The sequence below is a fragment of the Aptenodytes patagonicus genome, chromosome 1 (genome assembly GCF_965638725.1).
Source record: "Aptenodytes patagonicus chromosome 1, bAptPat1.pri.cur, whole genome shotgun sequence".
Taxonomy (NCBI): Eukaryota; Metazoa; Chordata; class Aves; order Sphenisciformes; family Spheniscidae; genus Aptenodytes; species Aptenodytes patagonicus.
This window is the reverse complement of record NC_134949.1, coordinates 75,003,646-75,021,269: the sequence shown is the minus strand read 5'-3', so window position 1 is coordinate 75,021,269 and position 17,624 is coordinate 75,003,646. Positions and strand designations below refer to the sequence as shown.

At 42.4% G+C, this 17,624-nt stretch overlaps 1 protein-coding gene across 19 annotated transcripts in view; it reads right to left on the bottom strand.

The window, feature by feature from the left end:
• SOX5 (SRY-box transcription factor 5) overlaps positions 1-17,624 on the bottom strand; it is a 660,386-nt gene that overhangs the window by 299,979 nt on the left and 342,783 nt on the right. For 12 of the 19 annotated variants that reach the window (XM_076342686.1, XM_076342706.1, XM_076342858.1 and 9 more), the window contains exon 1: positions 71-185. The exons of 6 other annotated variants lie outside the window; for them this stretch is intronic. In XM_076342686.1, the coding sequence (XP_076198801.1) occupies positions 71-108 (38 nt within the window). In that variant the 5' untranslated portion in view covers positions 109-185. Of the gene's footprint in view, positions 1-70; positions 186-914; positions 941-17,624 lie in introns of those variants that run through there. One more of the 19 variants, XM_076342805.1, reaches the window with a different exon arrangement.

Sequence of the window (17,624 nt, the reverse complement as noted above, 5' to 3'; positions counted from 1 at the left end):
AAAGGGGGGAGGAAGACACCCCCCCCACCGCAAAAGGCAGCGGCCCCCCCGCCCCAACAACTCGACTCACCTTTCAAACTCCTGAGGTAAATCAGGGTCAGTTAGCATGCTGGAAAAGCACAATTTCCCTTTGTCACAGCAGCCACCTATGGTCGCCTCCAACTGAACCTGTCAAGTGAGTCCAAACCTTCTAAACCGATTGATTTTCTCTCTCTCTCCCTCTCCCTCCCTCCCTCCCTCTCCCTCCCTCCCGGCTCGCTCGCTCTGAGCTAGGACTCCTTGACCAGTCTCTTAAAGGGGCAGCGCGCCTCGCAGCAGGCTGCTCGCACAGCTCCCCCCACAGCGGCGCGGCGCTCCGCGGCTGCGAGGCACTGGGCAACCTCAGGGTGCCTGTCCTTTCCTTTTAATTCTGCTCGCCCGCCGCCGCGAAACGGGAAAAGTCAACTCGTTCAATGTCCTAAAAAACGGGGGGGGGGGGGGGGGAATAAATCCGGGGGGGGGGGGGCGGGGGGGGGAGGAAGGCCGACAATCCACCTAAACCGGCAAACCAGGAGCAAATCCCCTGCGCTGAGGAAGATCAGTGGAGAAAGAAGATAAAACAAGAGCGGACTGATTAAATTGAAACAGTTATCAACTCTCTCGGAGTTGGAATAGGGGAGAAAAGATTAGACAACATAAAAACGTTACCAAAGGCATTTGTGCTCCGAAGAATTTTCATTCCTTTCTCTCCCCCCTCCCTCTCCGCTCTCTCGCTTTCTCTCTCCCTCTTTCTCTCTCTTTGGGGAGGGGAAGAAAAAAAAAAAACCACCCCGCACAACAATCAGGCATTGTTCTGAGGGAAGAAAAGCAACTTTGACAGATTGAAATATAGCAGAGGCCCCTTCAAGGAAACCTGTAAACAACTTGTCACTCACTCTGTCGGTCTCACTGTTAGCTCTTGCTTTCCACAAAGTGCTGCGAACCGTCCTGGCAACAAACCCAAAGTTTCCTCAGCTCCAAACTCCATCAAACAGCCCTGTTGTGTGCAAGGGAAAAGGTAGCCACATGCCAAAACAGCGGGCGCGCACACACACGCACGCACAAACAACAACAAAAATAAACTTTCCGTTCGTCTGCTAGGGCTTTTCGTGTTTTCTTTTTATCGCCCCCCCCCCCTTTTTCCCCCCCCTCTGAGCGAGCAAGAGGAGTCCCTCCGCTGTGGATCTCTCCAATTTCCCCTGCCCAGACACAGCCCCTGATAACAAGGTGGACGAAGCGCGGCTGCAGAGCCCCTCGGCTGGCTGGCGGAGCGCAGCCTCCGCGGCACTTCCAATTATCTAGATAAAAATCTGGCAGGCGAGGAAGGCAATCGGGTAGTGCACCTTTGACACGCGGGGACGGAGGCGCGGGCAGCATCCGCGCGGGTCGGGCCGGGCCGGGCCGGGCCAGCCCCGCATCCCGCCCCGGCGGCCCGGGGACGCCCGCCGCCCGCCCCGCTCCGCTCCGCTCCGGCGGGGAGAGGGGGGCAGCGGCCGGGAGAACGCCGCGGGGAAATTCCCCTCCAAGCCCCGGGGATTAGCCGGGGGCTACTCTGGAAGCGGAGCGCACAATGCCTCAATAGTCTGCACGGCCCGTGTCCAGCCTGGCACTGAGCTCGCAGTAAGGGGGGGCGGGGGAGAGAAAAAAAAACTGGTCTCCCTGTTCTTTAGCACACACATGCACACACACCCACACACAACCACATATCTATACTCCATTCTTTCCAGTTCCCCAGCCCTAATTCCTTTCTCTCTTCTTTTTTTCCCTCCTTTCATTTGCAGCTGGACAACATTAAGGGCCTTTAAAAACCACGAGGTTTTGACCCCACAACAGTTTGATTAGGTCCGCTGCCCCCTCTCTTCCCCTCTTATCCCTACCTCCCAGTGACACGGAGAAAGCAAGTTTACTTTTTGAAATATATACACATATTCACACAGAGCATCCATAAAACGTTCAACATTTTCATGCCCATTGGCTTAAAAAAATTCCAAATAGAAAAGCTTATTATTTTTATTAATATCCAACAGCTACACCGTTTAATTTGCTCCTTTTCCCTTTCAATGCGTATGTTATAAACCAGCAGGCTCACACAGGGGCCAGTCAGTCCAGCGCCGGCATAAAGGCATCCTCAGCTAGAAGTCGGGGACGATCATTTAAATCACGGGTAGCAAACCCACTTGTAACTTACGCACATCATCCCCAAAGAGCATTAGGCCATTCACGAAACAAAACGCCGAAGCAAAGTGTGCAAAGGCGCTTTCATTGCCGTTCATAAAAGAGGATCTGCGACGGCTGCCTCCAGCCTGCCTTACACCACCACAGCGCTCGGAGCAGAGTCGCGTTCAATCTGTCAACTTCTGGCATGAGGTAGATCTAATGGCTCCTCACTGTGGGGCAGGGTAAACTGACTTCCTTCAGTAGCCCCTAGCAAATAATATTTTCCACAGAGGCCCATTCATAGGAGTCTGACAAACCTAGTTAATATGTACAAGGATTTTTCATTTGTTATTTAGTAGCTAGCCCTTTTAGGACAGCTACGAAGTAGACACTGAAAAGGCAGCAGATGATTAAAAAGAACAATTCCAAATACTTTCTCTTTCATCTGAGGGTCTCAAACCATGTTAAGTCTCACATTACTCCTCTGCAGGTAATAAATATAATTAGGGCCGATTCCAAAACTTTATTTGTATTGAAAAGTATCTCACTCCACAGGGGCTCCATTCAAATCAGCAAATCTCTGTGTGGAGTAGGAGGCTACTTAGTAGGAGAATTTGGCCTCAAATAAGGAAACTGAGATGCAGGCAGGCTTAGTAGCTTCCCCAAGCCGATACAGTTAGCCAACTCCAGCAAAAGCACAAGAAACAAAGATCCCATGTGCCTCACAGCCGACAACAGTCCTTACGCTGCTGAAACATGTATTTTTTAGCTGTTTTCCCCACAAAGGCACGATTTTTACATCTACTGTTTGGTTAAAACGTACTTCATTGCTGTATTCACATTTGTAGGGCCCCATTTCTTGGTCTTTCATTTTCCCCTTGATGCACCACTGCCCATCCATAAATGCTGTTCTTTCTCTGCCACTTCGTGCTTTGCTTCCCCTATTTCCTCACACTTGGCCTTGGGAGAAGTTTGCAGAGAGAAGCCACGCAGAAGCCCCAGCTGGAGGAAAATTAAGACCACCTTTTATTCAAAAAAATTTCAACAGTTTTGGCAGAACAGGACTACCATATTTTGACTGCACGTTAGCTCCACTCAGCTCTCTAACCTCACACCCTTTTTTCAACTCGGCTCCACTCCACAACTGCCCTTCTTCTGCCACGTCTTTTCCTCGTCTGTTCACATATATTTACCCCTTCCTATATCGTTTCTTATTTGAGACTAGGAAGAAGTACAAAGGACCATAATAAAAAGGGGGAGAAAAGGCACAAAAATGTTCAGGGGAGAAAACAAAGATAACTGAGCAAGAGGGAGAGCTGAGAAGGGGAGAGGAAATGGAAGAAAGGAAGGAAGTAGAGATCATTCCCCTGAATGCTTCCGACACGAACCCTTCTTTTCCCTTACCCTAGTTCACATTTACTCTTACCCCAATACATTTTGTGCTCAGGTACCTACCCCTTCTTCCTGGTTTCCTTCATTTTACGTTTTCTGCAACTACTGAGCTCCCTCTCCCAGCTGAGTGGGGGGAAACAGAGTTGGGTCCGAAAAGGAGGAAAAAAAAAGTTACTGTTACTATTGTATTAATATTGTATTGTATTACTGTATCATTGTAGTGTTATTATTGGATTATTAACACTCTATTGTATAGACTTATCGATAAAATTATGTTCTCATAGTAAGTTCAACTGCAATCACAAGAGGGAGAAAAAAGAAGTTAAACAAATGGTTCGAGGGAATCTCTGAAACCTTTCTACATATAATTTGGTATTAACGTCAAGGCTTGCTTTTTAGAAATCGCCAGGACGTATCACGAAGGCTGCTATCATATCAGAAAGGGGAAAAACTGAAGAACTGGGATAAATAACCACTCACTGAGAAAGAAGAAAATGTATGTAATACGCAACTCTCCAGTTTTTAACATACGAAGTTTTACCGTGTCCTGAAACTTTTGACTAGTAATAGCAAGCCCCGAAGCCCCTTTTTACCGAGCGGGTCATGGTTACAAAACCCACTTGCAACCTGGGACATCCACAGTCAGTTCTCTCAATTCTCTTCTCAAACTCAGAATTCAGGATGTAAGTTCGAATATCTTCAACTGATGAGAAAAATGAAACCTCCCCCCACCCCTCCCCCAGCAGTTCAGTGAATCTGCATTTCTCTTGCTTTGCTTCCTTTAAGGGGTGCCCAAAACAGACAAGTCCAGGTGAAAGAGGACAATTTGGGTTGAACTAAACAAAAAAGCTCTGATTTTCATTTGGGTGAGGGGAAACAACTCAAATCATGAAGTCCTATCTGAATTTTTGTGCTTAACTGAATTTTTTGTCGCTATTGTGGTTCTCCAGTTCAAGAGGTGAACCAAAAAATCAATTCTCCACCCAGCTCAACTTAGAAATACCGTAACTCTGGAATATTGCATAGACAGAATCCACAGGTCTTTATACAAGCATATTGGCAGAAGGAAAACCTTAAACGAAACATTAATTAATTTTTTTTTTAATCATCGAATGATAGCACTTCAGCCTAGTGCCTTTGGCAGATACTGCAATACAGTAAGTAAAGGAAGTGCTGGGGGAAAAAAAAAAAAAGAGCTTTTCGGGTTTTGTTGTTTCCACTGTAGTTTTAATAATAGAGACCTACAAAGTCCAAGGAAACGTAAGATGTTCCACAGAATGATTTACTGGAAAATTCTCATAGAAAATATGCAAAACTCTGAAGATCCTAAATGGATTTTGTTTTTTAGGCATACATCCAAAACAACTGCAGCATTAAGAACGAATCTGTAAGATTTCTAAGAAAGAGTGTTTTGGAACAGGTTACGAGGGAGTGGAGGGAGAAGAGAGTGGGGTTGATGCATTTACTATGAAGAATACCTCGCAAATAATGAGTGCTTACTTCAGAGTATGGAAATGTTTAGCTACAATGCAGTTTGGATCATATGCTCAGGAACAGATTTTTCCTTTCAGTGTGCATGCCTAGCTGCCATTTCCATTAATGGGAATTAAGTACATGTGTCAAGAGGAGAAGTTAACTCTTAGAAATATAACTAATCTATGCTTTTTTTGAAGAATGTAAATGCCACATCAGGCATGTTCGGTGTTGGCAAAACTGAGTGCTGAATATAGTATAGCAAAATCTGAGAAGGAGAAGGCGGTCTGGAGGACTGAAATTTCTGTGCTATTTAGAGTTTTTCAATTTACTGAATTTCTTCAAGGAAAAGTAAAACCATCTCATTTGCAAGTGGGAAGCCCTCATTTATCAGCTATTTACTTGCAATTTCAGCAGGGGCCTACCATCTGCAACCCTCCCTGTAAAAGAGAACTGACACTACCCTTAAGAAGAAATATGAACCTTCATCTAAAATTTGAATTCAAGCTTCCCTCAGGGTCACTAAATATTACAATGAAGTTCCTAATCATTTTTTAAAAGGAGGTCGGCACTCTTTGATCCTGTCCACTCCGCATCAGCCAGGGTAAAGGAACCTCAAAATTAATACCGATGTAAACTATAATATAAATGGATTTTTTAGAAATAAAAATAGCATACGTAAACACATTTAAAATTAAATTACATATATTTTGGCAAAAAGTAACTTCTAATAATTGTGAAAACGAGAAAAATCAGAGAGAGGACACATTCCTGATTTTGTGTCGTGTCCCCCCCCCCAGTTCCTTTATTTTGGGTACAGCTTGTTTTATTATTTCTCTATACTGTCAGTTAGCTACAGGGTCTCTTTACTGGTTGTCTTAGTAGCCTTGATCTGCACAGAAGCAGCTTGAAAAAAAGTTAAATAAAAACAGGACAGTTTAAAAAAAATAGTCACAAAAATAGAGAGCATATCCATGGATAGGAACTGTGCTTGAAATGATTTAAGAAGCTAACTGGATCTCAAATTTACAGTTTCTCGTTAAGGTTCTGAACATAAAATGTTACTAAAATAGGAACTTGTTGCTCTAAGTCTTTTTTTTTTTCCCTACGTCCTTTTTTCAGCACAGTTACTTTGCACTGAACATACCGTCCCAACTGAAGCCCACAGCCTCACCTTACGCGCAGTCTCCCTACTCTGCCTCCATCCTGATCGGGACGATTACTTTCTGAGTGACAGGCCTGTTTACTGTCAGTGCCCTTGCGATCTTCAGCCTGTCGGATGACAACACCAGCAGGAATGTTCCTCCTCGGTGTCATTTCCAATGACTGTTACAAACATGTAAATGCCTGCCACAATATACCCGACAACGAGCCTAACTCATTTCATACAGGTAACCAACTCCCATCAAAAGGAAATTACTCCCTTTTCCCCCCGGTGCGTGTGCGGAGGAGTGGTTGGTAGAAATCGAGTCTCTTCTGAACAGGCAACCTAAGTTTTATTTGGTTTGCTCTGGTGTTTGCAATGAAAATTCTCCACACCCACAGGTACATCTACTGTCTGTTTCTCTTCACTAGAAGCGGTTGTCTTTCAGTGCCATTACGATTGTTTATTACACTTTTAGCATAGGACTACAGCCACCCTCAGCTAATCAGATGGAGCTCTTCTGCGGCGGGCACAATGCAAACACATATAGCTCAATTCATGGTTGCCCTCCTCCTCTGTTGGAATAGAGAAAAAGTGGGAATATAAAATACTTACAAATAATATTACCATTTTCTATTTACTTTGTACTGGAAGAGCAATGAAGAATTAGGACTTTCGTAAGAAATAACCTCTATCTGAACCAGTTTACAGTTTAGACTGTAATTGTAATCAGACAAAGAACACAAAAAAGGTAAGTCTTACATTCTGTAAATTGCTTATCTATTTTATTCCTTTTTAGTCTGTATAATCCTAAGAATTCATGTAACTGCTATCTAGTAAATGTTTCAAAAATATAGATGCTGAAATGTACGGTTTTTAAATTCAGAACAAATTTGTAAATATATTCCCTTTCTACTGTATCACACACAAGATCCCTACATTACGTATATAGTCTACGCTAAGATTAATACAAATTAGTGTTTATTAAATGCACTCTACTGATATTTAACTTGTTATACATGTCACCGGGAAGATCAAACTGTAAATTAAGCAATGATTCTAATGACGTTAAATGCATCTCTGTAAGGGAAGGAGTTATAACACACGTTGCTGTCTTACACCTTGCACACTGGAACAGCAATCAATGAGTATGTAGAGTTATGTTTCATTTATAAAGTTACAAAAGCATACCCTGCCCATTCATTTATTTTAACGGTGCTCTGATGCAGTTTTATGAGTGATTTTCCACTTTTGAGTAAAAGCAAAACTAATGCCATTTGGTTCTGTCGAAGCAAAAAGCTGAACTCCTACTTCCAACAGACAAACTCCAATTCAGCCACTATTACAGAGAAATAAACACGTAAGTATGGTATAAAACAGACTGATGGCTTCTTGTTATTGCTATTTCTATGGAGGCTTAACTCTTGCTTCTCATGTCTCATTACATGGGACAGCTAGAGGCTAGAAACATTGCCGGGGTAGCATGCTGAAGGCCCCTGGGAATGCTTCTGCACCTTGTATGGGGAAAAACTGAGAAAATAATGCCACAGTATTCTGAAGCATTAGGTATGGGAAAATCAGAATATCTGGGGACGCTCTCCAAAAGCCCTAATGCAATCCAGGTACAGGGTTGACTACCTTCTACTACCAATTAGCTTGTAAGCAAGACAGATCTTCAACAGTTGCCACTGAGGTATATTCAGAATATAAAAGAATCAGAAAGGAGATATAAAAAACCACAGCCAACAACAACAACAAAAAAGAGAGACACACCACTGGATCGAGACAAACATTCATTAAGATTAAAATACAAAGAAGTTTCTCAGGAATGTTTATCAAAGAAAATTTATGTCATAAATTTTCCTCTGCCTGGACAAGATCCAAAGCTGAGTGTCTCTTCTCTTGCCATATAACATTGTACCGAATCCAGACTGCACATTTGGTCACCCGCTTTTCCCCTTAAATAACACTTTCTATTTCTGATGTGGCTTTTGTTTTGTTTTACAAAGTTTAATTTCTCTTTCTTTGTTGATGCATTTTCCTTTTGTCATTATTTCAGAGTTGTGTAAAAGTCATTAGTGACACGATGCCAAGGACTGAACCTCACAAGCAACCTAAATATTTTGATTCACTGAGAACGCAGTCCATAATTTACAAAGTGCCTGACCCCTGTCCAATAAATAAAATAAAATAAATTAGATAACTTCTGCATGTTAACAGCCTGAGGCATACGGAGAAAAATGTCAAAATGCGGAAACAGTGAATGTCACCACATCAGATAGCAGAGATAGTCTTTTGACACTTTTTCAAGAAACAAAATCACATTCGGACATACCTTTTTAGCATTTGACCCCACATGATCAATCCTGTCAACCATCTCTCCTGGTATTTGCATGTAGCCACTGCCCTTTCTTGAGAGCAATGTGGTTCAAAATCTGGGCAAAGATTTCACATGTGAGAATGTCACAGGTGAAACTTGTTTTCTAATGAATTCTGAGTTAGCAATAGAATGGCAGCAGCTGTCTCCAGAAGTGCAAATTGAGTAGAAAATAAAAGGAGACAGAGACACCTACCTTGTTTTTTTTTTTAACTGGCCTTTTTTTTCTTTTTTTTGCAACTTGCCATAAAATTTCTCAGAGGGGTCCCAATGCTATAGTCAAAGTTAAAACCTGCTGTATGCAGTCAGGACAGGCCTTTGGCACAACAGCAACCATACAGAGCTTTGTGACTACAATCTCTAAAAAGATCACAGTTTCTAGAGTGACTTGTGGGCCATGACACATAGGGCCACTAAAAAAATGCCCATGACGTTACCAGGGATTTGTATTTAATTGCACGAAAAAGATGTACGTCATTTATTAAAAGCAAATTTTCTTATGACAGTTCGAAAAACCACCACAGAGTTTAAGTGAGAACTCTGCCTCAAACACAGAGGCTACAGCCTGCTTCAAAACAAGAGACAGTTCTCTGCTATACTATGTCCTAGATGTTTCAAAGCAAGGTGCACTCAGACCGGACAAGCGTTCTATGAGAGAGGGAAGTTTATTCCTGTCCCTCATCTCCTGCTGGCTGCTTTAACTCTGGCATTTACATCACTTCATAAAACGTTGGCCTAAGTATAAAGTGCCTTAAAATATAAAATAAACCAATTTTTATAAGACAGAAAAAACAGGCAAGCGCACTACCAAGTTTGATACCATGAAGTACCGACCAAGATGCACCATGACCCCACAACATCCCTCTGAGGACCACAGCTGACCAATGCAGGTCCAGGCACCCTTGGTTGGAGCTCATGGCTACACAGGCCAAGTTGGATAGACAGAGCCTGACGTGTGTTACAGAACCTCACCTGTTAGAGGTGTGGTCTGCAAAGACAGGGTGAGAGCAACTTTTTTCATCACTGACTCTAAAATCTTGTATTTGGACACATAATGCAGAGATAAACACGTGAATTTTTTATTTCTCTGATATGGAAATACTCTGGGAATCTGGACCAAAGTGAATTACCAACCAGAAGTTGCATAAGACACTTTCCTATTTTGTATTTGCATGTTTGCATTTGACTGAATGACTTGTTCTTGTGATAACTGAAAAAGTAAAAAGGAGTAACCAATCTTCCTTTCTTTTATTTCATAAACTTTTTATTATTTATGCTTTCTCTAAACAGTCTCTTAGCTTTTTCCTCATATAGAAGTCAGTCTATTCAAGATTAAAATTTGCGCTGTTTCTCTTTTAATGTCTTCTGTTTCTGCTATATACATTCTTCAGGTAGCCTAACCCATAAAGAACTCAGTATTACAGGAAAGGGTTTGCTACTGACATATGCCACTCCAGTATTTTCAGCATTATTTCTTATTCCATTTTCAACAACTGGATCTCGTCTTTGGATCATTCCACCTGTTTTGGTTAAGTATTCCATAAGGAAACACAGGTCGTCTTCCCTTCCACTCCCAAGTGGCCAGAGTTACGCTAGAACAGAGCAGTGAGCATCGTCACATACATTTTTCTGCCTGATGTTCAATACCCTGCACTTGTCAACACTGCACTCATGTAGCCAACCTGCCCGTCTTCCTGCATGGAGTCCTCTACTATCTTCTCCAGCCCTGACTTGAATGATTCTGCCTCAGACACAAATGTTTCTGTACCGCTGGTCACGGTCATTTTCAATTCATTAATATATGTATGTGAAACACCACCTACAACACTCAGACTTTGGATACCCCTGTTGCAGTTTTCCTACACCAAATATTGATAATATACTTTTAGTTTTGTCTTCTGTCCCTCAGAGGACTATCTAATTCTTGAAAGTACTCCTAATCCCACAACCACTTTTCTAATAGCCCCTTGTAAAGGTCTTTTTCAAAAACTTTCTTTAAAGAGAAAAAAACCCTCTAATAATTGTCTTTTACTATTTGTTGACAAGCTCAAGGAATTATCATTACACATCATTTTTCTTTACAAAAGCTATGCTGATAGATAGCTATAGTATCACAATACTCACCTATATGTCTCCTAATTCTATTTTTTATTACTATTTCAACCAATTTATCAAGTAAGGAAAGAAAATTCATTAGACTAATTCTCAGCATCAATTCTACTGTTCAATTAAAGAGAAGCAGAAAAATTGCTTTCTCCAATCTTACAGGTTAGAAGCCAATATTAAAGGAAAGACTACATATTAAGTTAGCAGCCCTATTTGAGCTCACCATCAATTTCCAGTAGCACATTTTGATATGTCTAACTTTGCCTGGTACTCTGTTGCTCTTCATTTGATGAGTTTAGCACCTACTTTTCCTTCACTTCTTTCTTTGACAGTAGCTAATCCTTAACATGGCAAAAGGATGGCTACAGGTTAGATTTCCCTCTTAAGTCTTCTGTAATAGAACATGACAAGGAAATAATTTGGTTTCTCAGCAAACCCGTTATCCTCCTTAACTATTATCTGTGTTACAGTACTGAGGGAAAAATGATTTACAAACTTGATGTGGACAGCCTTTTAGAAAATATCTGAATTTACTCCTTGTAATTTCAGCAGACCAACCCATCCTCAAGACACTATGCTTGTTTTGGATGGGGTTCTCTTGCATTTCTAGCTAGCAATAATCATGACATCCTCCAGTTTTAAGACACAGCTGTTCCAATAGCACACTTCCTTTCCTAATACTGTATACTGGGTGGTGCAAACCAAGTCTTCAAACAACTTGGAACCAAGTCCATCCCCTAGACTCAGTAAGCCCTCAGGGGTTGATAAACTTTCACCATACATTGATTCACTGAGGGAGCCTATAAAATCAGAGCCCGTCTTTGTCAAGGAGGTATGAAATGGCATCAGCTCTCTAAAGCTGAGGGAACTATAGCTTCCTGCATCAGGCAATTGGGCCAGGGATTTTGCAAGATTAAGCCACCATGTAAGAGTCTCTGCACATGGTTGGACTAGCCCATATAAGGAGAAATACAGTATTTTTTAGTAATGGTCCAATGACCTGCATTTACAAATCTGACTGCAGAGTTTTGTGTGACTACTCTGCAAAGCTTGCACTATTTTCACAGGCGGGAGAGAAAGCATGTGAAACCAGGATGGAAAAGTTTCAACATTAACCAAAACCTGACGGGTTATTTTTTTCTTTTAAAAACTGCATATTTCTTATAAACCTTACAAAATATTTCCTTGCATTAGAATTTTAGCCGCGAACACTGCTTTCATTATTGGTAAATATACACAGTCTCCCTGCCACTCTCTCTGATATCCATACAGGACCTGTAACGTGACCTATCCCTAAAATACAGGATATTCAATGAAAAATTCTTAGTACTGTATTTTTAAAGGTTGTTACACACAAAATCTGTGTACCACAATGGTTGTTCATATGTGAATATTCAGTTATTAATATAACACAGTGAGCGTACTGCATGAGGAGGACTACAGTGAGCAAACCTCTTAGAAACAATCTGTTGGACTATTCAGATTCACAGGTTAACAACACCAGGAATAACAGAAAGGAGGCTCACCTCCACCTACATGCGCAGTAAAAAGGCAACAGACTCCTTACATGTGCTTAACTGGATCCCACATCATGTGGACAGCGAATCCCATGCATCTTTGTTGCATTAGCCCGACTGCAGATAGTCACTCTCTGCATAAACCAGGAGCACCTGTCTAGGATTTTCAGATATTCAGCGTCTGTTGCTGAAGGGTCAGATGTTGCTGAGCTGCTTCTGGCTGTCCAAAAATCTCATAGATCACTGCACAAAGCAACGAGGCAGTAGATTATCACTGAAAGCCATAGCGCACTGCCCAATTCTTTACAGTTTGCGTGTCTAGAGAATCTTTCAGACTTACCTTGTTCACCGACTCAGTTACGATACAGAAGAGGATCCCTGTAAGCAGCACGCACAGGTCTCGTGGCATCGTTCTAAACTGGAGGCTGACACCAACCATTTCCATTCCCATACCAGTGAGTAAAAGTTTGCTCACATTTAGACTATGGACAATTCTTACTTCTGGTGACCTAAAATACATCTATAAAATTTGAGGTCATCTCCCTAACAGTGTGACCATACTCCTTGTACTTACGCCTTTATTCACAGGTAACCGCATGTGTCATTGTTTTCTCAGTGTTTAAATACACAGAGCTGAATGAAGTAAGTATTCACAGAAAGCATTCAGTTTGGGTACTGTGACCCATTTCAAACTTCAAAAAAATACAAACCTAACAAACATCATGAAAAGATAAGCATGAAGTGCCTTTATGAATATAAAGAATCTATAAAGCCGTCACTAGGTGGGTCCATAGCAATGGATTAGACTTTGAGAGATGTTACATGCAAAACATTACTGCTTAAAACAGATGCAATATAGACCAAAAGAGAGTCTGGAAACGGGAAAGTGAAGCAGGAGAGATTCTTTCCTCCAGCTGCAGAGCCATCAGGCCTCGAAACCAAAGGGCTGAGGGGCTGTATTTTGCACTGGCTGCCCACCCTTGTAGATGCTTTCGTTAGAAAAAGTACAATTCAAATTATAACAGAAGTTACTCTCATCCTCTGGTAAGCAGGTCCACATGCTCACATAACTGTGGTATTTTTCCTTTCTGTAGGAGTAAGGTTGAGGATGAAGGAAGGTATTTTTACAGACCCAAATCTCTGCATCTTCAAGCCAAAGGAGGAATGTTCCTAATTCATCCTTGAAAGTATTTCTTTGGGGCAGTGAGTGGAAAGGAAAGTGTCATTTCTTAAATTACTTTCCTCTTGAACTGCCATAAGAGTAGGGTGTGGGTTCCAGGCAGAAAACCCATTATATTTGGTCTGGTCACATTTATTCAGATCTAGCCAGACTTTAGCCAAGTAGGAAAATGCCTCAGCGTGGCCACCATGACAGCAAGGAAGGAATAACAGGTATTTTCTCATTTCTGCTAAGCAGAAGCTCCTATCAGAATACAAAGATGATGGAAAACGTGGGTGGATTATTTGGTTCCAGCTGGCTCCACATCACACAGTAAGGAAATGCCACGATCTTTGACAGGTTCATATTAGCAAAAATCAAGCAAAAGATTATGGGAAAGCTTCCCATTCCCTTATCAAATAATTTGGGGGAGGGAGAAGGATGGGAGACTAGCAGTTTTTCTTTCTAAGCTCTCAGGAACTGTCTATTTTTATGACCCTTTTAGTGTCAAAAGCATTGTCTGAAATAAAGACTAATCTCAAAGGATGTGAAAGCAAATCTATCGTTAGACTATTCAGAAAATGTAAAGCAGGAAGAAATGAACCATTTTCATCCAGTGGAGCTGCTACACAGCAGGTCTAACTTACTGACTAGCAATAGGTGCCAGGGCCCGGGGGGCACCGCCAGCCCTGACTGCCCCTGCCCCCCACTCTGCCCATGGCCCCATTTCAGCCCCCTTGGAGCCGTCAGCCCCTGCCCCAGCGACACCGCAGCAGGGCCAGTCTCCTGCTCCCTACAGCTCTGCCCTGCACAGCCATGGGCCTGCCGAGCCAGGCCCACCCACAGGCCCACATCTGGGCCTGGCCTTGGCCTAGCCCCATGGAGGTGCCCCATGCCTGGGGCTGGAGCTTCCCCAGTGCCCCCAGCCGCTCTGCTCCTGGCCAGGGCAGTAGGATGGGCCCTGGCTGCCAGGCCCTGCCCTGCTGGCCTGGGGGGAGCCCCCATAGCTCCCAGCCCCCAGGGAGACACTGGCCCCCGTTGGCACCCTGACAACAGGCCCTACAACGTAACCCACCCCTAACACAACCAACAACTGAATGCCAGTAACAAAACCTACCCGATAACCTCCGATACCTAAACCAAATAAGATTCAACATCACAAGCATCTTCCCTAGGGAGATGAGAGTGGGAACATGCCGTTCATACATGAACACACTCCTCCTAGTTACACACATAAGCTGTCTATGTAGTGTATAGAATTAGGTGCCTTAAACTCTAGACAGAGACTGATCTGTGGCAGTCAATAAGGAAGTAGTGGGGACAGTATTTAAATAATATCCCCCACTGGTGTTTGAATTCACTGCTACCGAGGAACCGTTCCTTCCCCTTGGGACCCAAAATTCAATGGTATCTTCTACCTTTGGATCTTCCCAGGCCATTGTTTTCAGGAGGAGAGAAGGGACCACCTAGTTCCTCTGAACACTGCCAGAGGAGGAAGAAGGGAGGGCAGTGCCTACGGCTCTCCACGCCCCACACACCTAACAGTTCAAGGATTAAGAATGACGGACTTCACCCGGGAAATGGAGAAGCTGGGGCCAGCCCTCCTCTGCCTGAAGGCTACAAACTTACGCCCTGCTGTTCCTAAAGACTTGCTCCAACCACCAGGCATTAAAGCTGCAACAACTGACCAGTCAAATGCAGTAAGTCTCTCTAGAAGCTGCTACAAGATGCAGAAAACTTGCTTTGACGGGAAAGTTAAGTAGCACGATGACGACCCGTTAGCACGGCAGGTAAGGTATGCAACCAAGATGGTCCTCCAGCTTCCAGACTCTCTTCTATGGCCTCTTACTTCATTTTATATTAAATGGCCATGGATGAAGTATTAAAATTGTTTCATTGTCTAATTCATTAAGCTAGGAGATAAATCTCTATCTGTAGCCAAATTAGTCTTTTATTCCTTCTGGCCAGTTTGACCAATTTCATTCAGAACATTGCAGACCTCAGCCAATCCCAGATTCTTCAATTCTGGTGGTTGGGCCACTCTTCTCAAAAGTGGGAAACACATAGCTGACCCCCCTTCAGCGAGAGGAGAGACTAACCCCCACAGAGCAGCATTTAATTTGTGGGTCCGGAGAGATCTCCGAGGAAGACAGGTGCTACGCTATTCATTTCTACCGAGACAGCAGCACTTCTGAGTCCACTTTATTTTAAGTTAAGGATCTCATGCAATTGGGAAGTTTCAGCACAATCAGTGTAGACAGAAGCTAAGAAGAGGTTCTTGGGATCACAAGATTTCATTTAGGCACTTAGGCTCTGTCACTGTTCACTTTAAACACTTGCAGATCTGAGCCTAAGCGCAGCTCCAATTAAAGAGAACAAGATATTCCCTATGTAAAGAAAATGGATGTGGTTGGAATAAAACTCCCAGACAGGAAACAGGCTGGAAATACATGTAAACTCAAGAGTTTGAACCTGGTATTTATCAATCCCTTGGAATTAGTATCTTTGTTTCCTAAAAATACGTTTGCTACAACTTTAATACCTGCTCAAAGCCATTCAAATGTTCAAGGAGCGGCAACAGTTAATTTTTGCTAAGTATTACTGTCAAACTGCACTAGGATATATGCAGAACTCGTCACATGGTTCTTTCAGTACAGTTAAACAACACACTCAACCAAGACAACATAAGATAACAGCACTATGGTGTGAGCTAAGTACTATTATATCATCAGGACACTCTCTCAAATGAACACTCTAAAGACACTTACTTAGTAATTTCTGAGCAATTTCGACTATAAAATTAACCCTTTTTTGATTTCAACATGCATGACCAAAAAATACATACCATGTAATCTCTAGATACAGATAATGTAATTGAGGGAAAGATGACCTGCGTAATAGTTTGAACAGGTGACCGTAGGGCAGGAATTCCCCAATTTCTACTGCCAGTGCTGGTCCAGCTTCTTTCAGATCTTTAAGGTCTTGTCAACTCCAGCACTAAGTATCCCAACTCTAAAAAAAGTTAGTATCTATTTTGTGGGGCTTCCAAGGGAATCAGCCAGTTAATGTTTTTTTACAGTGCTTTCAAAATATAGAGTACTGCATAAGTGCACAGAATTGCTAAAAGAACTGACAACGGACCTGGAATTTTCCTTTGGTGAAATGGTTGTCTCAACAGCCAAGATTTCTCTCATTGAGAGACTCTCTTTTCTCTGAATTGCTGCTAGTATGTTATTAACTTCTCTAATAGATGGCAAGGATTTGTGGAAACCAAGACAAAAGTTCAGAATAGAGGTGGATCTCAGTGGGGCTATATTCTGCAGCTTCCTCTGGAGTCCTCTCATCAATCATCTGTTACTAAAAAGGCAGAGATGGTGCAAGGGATGGAATACTACTTACTGGATGACCTGGAAGTGTCGTGAACATTCATTTGAGGAAAACTCAGTGTTTTCTCATACTTAGTTTGCATTCTTTTGGATTTATGGCTGTTCTGAAGAGATGAGGCTAACAGCGGTGGCCATTGTAGCTGATACGCTGTTTGGTGTGGTATTTGGATTTTGGTCAATGGAGGATTTTGCTTTATATGCATGTCAAATATCCAAGATCTTGAGTAAGTTGACAAACCAGAAAAACCTTTGTTGCAAATCTGATATATTTCATGTCAATAATGCCGCAAAAAAAGCCTCTTATCTCATATTGTATACTATTTGCTTCCAATTATGCCTGAAAAGAGAAAAGCAGGGAAGAAGGCAAAAAGACCAACAAAACTCAGAACTTTTTAAGTTCTTCAAAAAGGTTCTGTTCAAACAGCAGTTCAAAGCATAGTCTGGTTCTTATTTTATCCTGAGTTGGCTTATCCATCCACCATAAGGACTCCTTTAATTCCTGTAAAACAACTGTGTGTTCAGGAGAGTGTCTATTCTGAAAATGTTTCTATTCATAAAAACGGTCTTGCTGAATTCTAGCTCTCCAGTATGTTTGCAACTCAATGTGAGATTTACTGGATGACAGATAAAAGATGTCTTTTTCAAGCACCAGTCCTGAACACTCAGTAAGGGATCATAAAATCAATCTGGTTACCTAGTGGCTCATCCAGCAACAATAGGAATAGACAATTTGTTCACTGTCAACACGTGGACAACTCCATTGCCTTCGCTGCCTTCAGTGGGGCTGTACAGTTTAGGCAGCCTTGCGGAGGAGCCACACTCAGACGCCTGCTCCTGATGCATGAAACAAAGGAAGTTTCATACCACTGTTCTCTGAAGCTGCCGCACGTACAGT